The 8,656-nt window shown below is 42.7% G+C and overlaps 1 protein-coding gene across 8 annotated transcripts in view; it reads right to left on the reverse strand.

Annotated features, from left to right (window-relative positions):
* SRSF5 (serine and arginine rich splicing factor 5) overlaps positions 1-5,220 on the reverse strand; it is a 23,518-nt gene extending 18,298 nt beyond the window's left edge. For 2 of the 8 annotated variants that reach the window (XR_011465608.1, XR_011465607.1), the window contains exons 1-8: positions 4,939-5,192; positions 4,030-4,171; positions 3,648-3,718; positions 3,417-3,515; positions 3,058-3,127; positions 1,769-1,842; positions 907-1,017; positions 474-814 (exon numbers count right to left, since the gene is read on the reverse strand). Coding sequence is in view for 5 of the 8 variants with exons in the window: in XM_014481448.2 (XP_014336934.1) it covers positions 547-814; positions 907-1,017; positions 1,769-1,842; positions 3,058-3,127; positions 3,417-3,515; positions 3,648-3,718; positions 4,030-4,155 (819 nt within the window). In the remaining 3 variants the exon portion in view is untranslated. Of the gene's footprint in view, positions 1-6; positions 815-906; positions 1,018-1,768; positions 2,800-3,057; positions 3,128-3,416; positions 3,516-3,647; positions 3,719-4,029; positions 4,172-4,271; positions 4,325-4,938 lie in introns of those variants that run through there. The other 6 variants (XM_014481448.2, XM_005905747.3, XM_005905748.3 and 3 more) reach the window with 6 other exon arrangements.
* Between the last annotated feature and the right edge of the window lie 3,436 nt (positions 5,221-8,656).

Consider the following 8,656-nt stretch of genomic DNA (forward strand, 5'->3'; position numbering starts at 1 on the left):
ACAAAAGCAGTTTTATAACCTTTTATTATCAATAACAAACAGCTGTCTTAACGTCTTTGCCAGACAGCTGTTAAAGGGTGGGTGGGTGGACACCCTTAACCCTAACAAGGAAAATTCATATTAAGCCTTTATGTACAAGCAAATTAAGAGCTCTTTTAAGTGTCCAAAGCTATTAATTAGTTTAATTGAGGCATTAAACTAATTGCGCATTAACATTATCTGAATAACCAGGAACTAAAACGTTCAAAATTTTTCTAGTACAAAAAAATTAAATTTGCTTTAGTAATAAAAGAGCTCTGTCAATATACACAAACTATATACTTCAGACATTCACAAAAATGTGAGCAGAAGGCTTATCAAAAGACATTTAATACAATTGGTTTGCAACAACCCCTGGTGGTCCACATCTACAAAGATATCCAGCCCAACCCACCCCCCTCCAAATCCCACCCCACAGAAAAGCACATACTTACCAGAATTTTTAGCAAGTATGGTTTGGGAATTTTTTTTTTTTTAAAAAGGCCCCTAGGGCAAGTTATTTACAGTTTAATTGCCACTGTCAACTGATCTGGACCTTGATCGGGACCGGGACCGGGACCTCTGGCGATCCACAGATGCTGGAGACTTAGATCTACTTGAAGAACCACGTTTCTGGCTCTTCTCAGGCACAGGAGACCTACTAACAGAACGAGACTTGCTCCGGCTCCGACTCCGGCTCCTGGACCGGCTGTAAGACTTGCGACTCCGGGAACGAGATCGGCTACGAGACCTCGAGGAACTCCTAGTACGGGAACGAGACCTGCTTCGTGACCTACTAGAAAGAGAAGAAAAAAAAAAATACAAAACTAAGTAGCAGACCCCACAAATCCCTTAAATAAAACTATGACTTAAAAACATTAGAGATACCTGTGCCTTTTGCTGCCTTCAATTAATTTGATTTTTCTCCCATTTATTTCTTTTCCAGAAAGTTTTTCAATAGCATTCTTTAAGTCACCATAAGAGGCAAACTCAACTACCCTATAAAGAAAAAACACACTATTTGTAAAGTTACATGTATTTCTTGCTGCTGCTGCTAAGTCGCTTCAGTCGTGTCCAACTCTGTGCAACCCCATAGACGGCAGCCCACCAGGCTCCCCCATCCCTGGGACTCTCTAGGCAAGCTCACAAACCGTTATCAGTCTAGTTTAATTACTTTTTAAAGTTCATTTTACTATTGTTATTATTGAACAGGAAACCTCAACCTCCAAACCGTGGACATCTTAAGCCACATAATTCAATGGGAGTGAGGAGCTTTCCTGTGTACTACAGGAGGATCAATACCATCTCTGACTCTACTTTAGCCACCTGGTGCAACGAGCTGACTCACTAGGAAAGACCCTGAAGCTGGCAAAGACTGGAGGCCAAAGGAGGAGATGATAGAAGATGAGATGGTTGGATGGCATCACGGACTCAATGGACATTGAGTACGAGCAAACTGCAGAAGACAGCGAAGGGAAGGGAAGTCTGGCGTGCTGCAGTTCTTAAGAGCTGCAAAGTTGGACATGACTTAGCGACTGAACAACATGACCTCTACCCACAAGATGCAAACAGTAACCTCAATTCTGACAACCAAAATGTCTCCAGACACTGCCACATGTACCCTGAAAAGCAAATTCAACCCTGATTGAGAAACGCTGCATTTCAGGATGTCCAAATTTTGAGAACGCTAACATTCACGGTACAACTTTAGAACATTTTAAAAGGCTCTCATACGCCAATACATACTCACCCCTCATTTAATTTAGGTCGATGTGCATCCGCAAAGGTTACTTCCCCAGCTTGTCTCATGAAATCTTTGAGATCCTTAACACAAGATGATCGAGTTAAGCAGAGAAAAGGAAACGTGACACACAAACAACCACAATGTATAAAAACAAGACTACTGAAAGAGAAGATGTTAGATAAAGTACAAACATGGTATTTATTTACCACACTTGTAGTCTATCGGAATTTTAAAATAATATATGTCAGGGCACGAAATAAGCAAATAGCATATTGCTTTTAAGCAAAATGCCAGAGGAAGTTTAGATTTTAATATTAAAGTAGTATTAGTCTATACTGAGCTCAATACAAAAAGAAAAAAACAAAACAAAACAAACAAAAAAACAAAAAGAAACAATACATATTTTTTAAAGACTAAACTAGAAATTTTATATTTAAAAACAGAACATTTACAAGACACCAGTTATTTTGTGCCCCATATGTCATTAAAAAAGTTTACTTTACCTTTATTATTATTTCCCTAGGCTAGTCAGGCAGCAAACCATTTATCGGTCGGAGAAACCTTCATGACATATGCCCGACTGGCTCTTCGCCACCCACTTGAAGGACACTACCCAATCGATGGAAGCCTTTAATCGCACAGCCCTCCCTATTAGCAGACTATTGGCGGATGCAGACAGGTTCTACTCTTGTGTAGTTACCAAGGACCACTTTACTGCGATCAGGATTCCAACGACCACCTAATTTCGAATCTTTGAACTCTTTTCGACCAGGACCTCTTATTCGGAAGCGTTACAGGAAGACAGCTCTCAACTTAGGGATCAGATCACGTTATCAGCGCTCTGGGATCGCTGCAACCTGGCACTTCAAGAAGTGCACCGATTACGTCTAGACCGGCAAACACAGATCTAGAGGTGGCCAATTGATCACTGTAGGAGCTGACTGGCAAAGTCAACCAGGCCCAACCAAGAGTGACCAAGACAACGATTAGGATAACCCACAGGCACTCCTCGTCATAAGGCCAACGACACAGATAGGCTGGCAAATAAAGGGTTTAATATTTGGTTAAAATTGATTTTTAAAAACAAGAAAATATATCCTCAAAACATTTACATTCGATCACTAACATTAAAATTTGAAATATCCCCCAATTACATTTAATTAAAAATTTAAAATTACAATTAAAAGTCCATTAAAGATAAAACTACTTTTAATAAAACATTAATAAAAACATTAACTACCCACTAATATTTAAAAAACCACATCAAAATATCTCAAAACTGTGTTTCAACAAACCTGCCAGCTGACTCTTGAAGATAAATTCTCAACTATAAGCCGATTTTCTGTTCTTACAGGTGGAGCATTTCTGAGGAAGAAAATGAGTACTCACAATGGAAGAAATGCAGCAGCGTGCACCTATTGTGTTCAGTTGTGGGCAAGTTCAAGCAATCAGGTATGACACGTCATTCAAATGACTTCCACCAACAGTTTCTGCATTATTTTAGGACTCACCCTTATTAGAAACAGTAAACTAATACATGAATGACAAAACTGATTATACACACACAGCAAATCACTTTTGCTAATAACTTTAGAACACTAAGACTCCTGCAGTAATGCTTGCACAAAGCAGCCATCCACCATTCATCACATACCGTCTATCATTTCGAGGTCTGCGACTACTAAAACGGTCTGAGTAGCGTCCTCTACCTCTTCCACCTCGAGATCGAGCCCTAGCATGTTCAATTGTAACCCTACAAGAAAGGAAGAAAAATCTTCATTATCCACTTTAAGCTACATAAGAGATCTATTTACAAAAACACGTAGCCCAATACCTAGCTTATCTTTAGAGTGCTAAGTCATAAAACTAAAAATAAAATTATCACCTTTCACTGCAGAGTTCTTTTCCATCAAGTTCATATACAGCATCATCCGCATCCCTGGGATCTTCAAATTCCTAAAACACAAACATATACATAATGCTTAACACTGCTTTAAAAGTCTATTCTACAACACATTAAAACCACTAAATGCCTGTGAAAGAGTATGTTAATGACAACAGCATATAGATTAAGCCCAATCAAAAAGGGACCGGAAATGATTTCTCCAGCCCGGAGTGAAATTCTTTTCTCCTTTAAGAAAACTGACTACCTTAAGAATGCATGTGTCCCAAACATACTCTATTGGGACTCAAAAAACTCAAAAGCACTACTTATAACAATCTTTACCCACTAACAATAGATATTTCAACCAGTTGTAAACACTTACCACAAAACCAAAGCCTCTTTTCAGATCAATATCTCTTATTCGTCCATACCCCTTGAAGAATCTTTCCACGTCTTTCTCCCTGGCCGCCGGATTTAGCCTCCCGATGAATACTCGACAGCCACTCATGTCCGGCTAGTACTTTCTGTCAGGAAATAAATTCAATTGAGATAGTACCAGTGAATGTCAGAGGAATGCCTGGTCAAGGGACCAAAAACATAAACAGCATAAAATAAAATGTTTACCCGGTGATGTTATAAACAAGATTGCCAAGAGTGCCTCTTATTAGGCCGGGTCCCTTGCAGACAAAATTAAAACTCGGCTCCCAACACGATCCTTCCCTGGGCCCAGACCGCAGCAACCGCAACGCCCACTGCCGCCTCTGGAACTGCGCAGCCGCACACTGTCCCCGGCTCTTCTGGCCCCCTCCCATCTGCCGCAGTTAGGAAAGGCCGAGAAGTGCGGGCGGAGCCGACCCCGCCCTCCGCAAGGCCAGCCCAATGACGACGGGCTGCACGCGCGTCGCCGCCTCCCGGGAGCGTCACAGCGGGTGGAAGCCGGAACCTCGCGACGCCACCGCCGCGCCTGCGCAGACGGCGGCGGGTGGCCGCGGAGCAGCCACAAAATGGCGGCCTCGGAGCCGGCGGTGGGGGGGAACCACGCGTGCCAAGCCCCCCGTTCCCTCCCCCTCTCCCGACCCCACCGCTCCGGATCACTGTACCCACCCTGGGACAGCCCCGACCACACCCCGAGCAAAGGTCTCGGCCCACTACTCCCGGGGTTCAGACAGTGAAATAAAAAGGCAGGGAGGGGCGCACGACCCCTCTGTAAAAACGACCCTGCCCAGGACCGCCCTTCCACCTTCAGGTCCCCTCACACAATACCCAAAGGGAGACGTGCCCCAGCGCCCACCTCGAATAAACTGCGCTCATTGGACGCCGTCCTCCGCACAGAGAGCAGCCCTGACCACTCGCGATCTGAGCGGCCATGAAGAAGCCTCGATCCGAGAAGCCTTTCCCTCAAAGTGAGCCACTCACCTACCGGACAGGATCTTTGGCAGCTGAGACACAGAGAGGTCCGTAGTCTGCGATAGAGCCGGCCGCCTCCCCGCAGACCAGGACTCAACTCGTCTACGTCTCTCCACAACTGACGCACTTAGCTGCTCTGGCGTCCCACAAAATGGAGGGCGCGTCCCTGCGTCACTTCCGGGACCGCCCTTGACAACACCCCTTGGGTCGGGGGACAGAGGTGTCCGCGGGGCGGGGCCTCTTTACGGTGCTGGCCCCAGTGACCCTGAGTCGAGGTGGGCGGGACTGAGGGGCGGGGTGTGGTATGGGCGTGGCCGTCAGGTGCTCGGGGCTGGGAGGCCATGGTCCAGAATGTTCGCACCTCCTAGGCAATGACGTTCGGTTCATCATTACTCCCCCATAAAACTACCGTAAGGCAAATGGTCACCTTTTTTATCTGAAGTTTTTTTTTAATACCCGAAAGAGTACTGGGTGAAAGGAACTGGGGCTTTGCAAAATACGTCTGACCATCTCTGACCCCTTGTTCCTTAGCTTCCTGCATAATGTTTTTTATAAAAGAAATCAGTCTTTCAATTGCAATTATTCTCTGCATTCTGTGTTGAATATGGAAGCAACATCTTGTGAATTCACTCACTAAACATTATTTTTGCTGCAATGAGAGTAATCTGAAAAATATTTTCTGGGGTGAAAAACAAGAATAACGGTGCTATCACCATTTAAAAAGTTGCTGCTCTTAGCCCGAAGTGGTGTGATTTTCTTCAGTATTAATTTTTTAATACAGTATCTTGACTTATTTAACGTTAAAAAGTTTCTGACTTCTATAAAGGTAATTGGTCTTGAGTAGTGCCTAGTGACTTAATCTATTGTATTTTAAACCATTTGTCTTCTGCAGTGATTGTTTCTTCTGTGAAAACTATTGAATAAGTCTCCCTACTAGATTTTCTGACCAGCTTCTCCAATAAAAAACGTCATATTTCATGAGTAGAATTACTCTCCCTTCTGTGTGATCCAGCGGTAGTCTGTGTACACCCCAATAATTCCTTCAACACTGACATAAAGAAGATATGTGTTATTCATGTTTTGTTTTCCAGAAATGCTTAGCATAGAAAAGACTCAATATTTGTAGAACTAGGTTTACATTAGCATTTTTTTCTCAAGTGTTCCTATTGCTGTATTAATGTTTCAACAAAATGACTTGGCATCCTTTTTCTAAGATAGCCGAGTAGCAAATCTATAGTAAAGGAAAAAAGATGCAGAGATATAAGATTAAAGTTTATCAAATCATCTCTTTGGGAGACTTTCAGCATAACTGGAATGTTTCCTTCATTACATCCCTGATTTTATCTAACCGGTAATTTTAAAAAAACCCACCTCAACCTGTGTCACTTGTTAAAGCTGCCCCATCTCACTTTTCCTAAGCCAATGTATTTAGCTATAGACCAAGTAGTTTCTTGCTATTTGGTTTTTTGGCCACACCTCGAAGCATGCTGGATCTCGGTTGTGAAATGTCATTTCTGCAACCAAGGATCAAATCCATGTCCCCTGTAGTGAAAGCCTGGAGTCTTAATCACTGGACCGACAGCAGAGTTCCAAGAGCAGGTAGTTTTTACACTCTGAGGTGCCACTTTCTCAAGCTCTCATTCACCTACAGCCAGACCTCCACCCCACCTCTCCACTGAACTGCTTTCAATGTTCATCATCAATCCAACTACAAAATCCAGCAGCCTCTTTACAATTTTCAGCCTCCTTAATGAAAGCTGCCATTCATTTTCCCTTACTGTGCACCACACATAGTGCTTGGGGCTTTGGATTGATCAGCCAATTCAGCCTTTGTACAACTCTCTGTTGTCAGTTCATATCCTTTTTTTTTTTTTTTTAATATGTTGAAACCAAAGCTCAAAGTTACACAGCTGGAAATGGTAGGACCTTGATTCAGCCCCAGGCACCTTTTCTAAGTCTGTGGATCTAAAGGATTTTCTTTCTAAAGTTAAATGATGTACTCAAAGGGAAATTCAAAAACCTATAGCATTTTTTTAAATCAGGAGAGCAAATTCACATCATGGACTAGTAACTTCACCTATATTTTTGTCTCTGTGTTACAAAGATATGAGCTAGAAGATGTAAATGGATTCAGCATCAACTCTTACTATCAAGGACCAAAGCATCTAGTCTGTGTTACAGGTGACATCCACAGGGGAAGCAGGTGAGCCCATTAGTGAAATGTGCAGACCTGGAATCAGATGTGTTGGAATTTCAGGCCCAACACTTAGTATGGGAAGCTCCAGAGAATAAAATAGGGCCTGGCATACCACAGGTCCTCCAACCATATTTGCAGAGGAGAGAATGCATGACTTTCAGCATGGTGCTGGGCCTTTCTAAGCCTCAGTTTTCACGTGTGAGAAATCGGTCAAAGATGGAGAAGCTCTACACAGTCAACAAAAACAAGTCCAGGAGCTGACTGTGGCTCAGATCATGAACTCCTTATTACCAAATTCAGACTGAAATTGAAGAAAGTAGGGAAAACCACTAGACCATTCAGGTATGACCTAAATCAAATCCCTTATGATTATACAGTGGAAGTGAGAAATAGATTTAAGGGCCTAGATCTGATAGAGTGCCTGATGAACTATGGACAGAGGTTCGTGACATTGTACAGGAGAGAGGGATCAAGACCATCCCCATGGAAAAGAAACGCAAAAAAGCAAAATGGCTGTCTGGGGAGGCCTTACAAATAGCTGTGAAAAGAAGAGAAGCGAAAATCAAAGGACAAAAGGAAAGATTTAAGCATCTGAATGCAGAGTTCCAAAGAATAGCAAGAAGAGATAAGAAAGCCTTCTTCAGCGATCAGTGCAAAGAAATAGAGGAAAACAACAGAATGGGAAAGACTAGAGATCTCTTCAAGAAAATTAGAGATACCAAGGGAACATTTCATGCAAAGATGGGCTCGATAAAGGACAGAAATGGTATGGACCTAACAGAAGCAGAAGATATTAAGAAGAGGTGGCAAGAATACACAGAAGACCTATACAAAAAAGATCTTCACGACCCAGATAATCACGATGGTGTGATCACTCATCTAGAGCCAGACATCCTGGAATGTGAAGTCAAGTGGGCCTTAGAAAGCATCACTATGAACAAAGCTAGTGGAGGTGATGGAATTCCAGTTGAGCTATTCCAAATCCTGAAAGATGATGCTGTGAAAGTGTTGCACTCAATATGCCAGAAAATTTGGAAAACTCAACAGTGGCCACAGGACTGGAAAAGGTCAGTTTTCATTCCAATCCCAGAGAAAGCTCAAACGACTCTACAATTGCACTCATCTCACATGCTAGTAAAGTAATGCTCAAAATTCTCCAAGCCAGGCTTCAGCAATACATGAACCGTGAACTTCCTGATGTTTAAGCTGGTTTTAGAAAAGGCAGAGGAACCAGAGATCAAGCCAACATCCGCTGGATCATGGAAAAAGCAAGAGAGTTCCAGAAAAGCATCTATTTCTGCTTTATTGACTATGCCAAAGCCTTTGACTGTGTGGATCACAATAAACTGTGGAAAATTCTGAAAGAGATGGGAATACCAGACCACCTGACCTGCCTCTTGAGAAA

This window comes from Bos mutus, chromosome 10, assembly GCF_027580195.1.
Source record: "Bos mutus isolate GX-2022 chromosome 10, NWIPB_WYAK_1.1, whole genome shotgun sequence".
In the NCBI taxonomy this organism is placed as follows: domain Eukaryota; kingdom Metazoa; phylum Chordata; class Mammalia; order Artiodactyla; family Bovidae; genus Bos; species Bos mutus.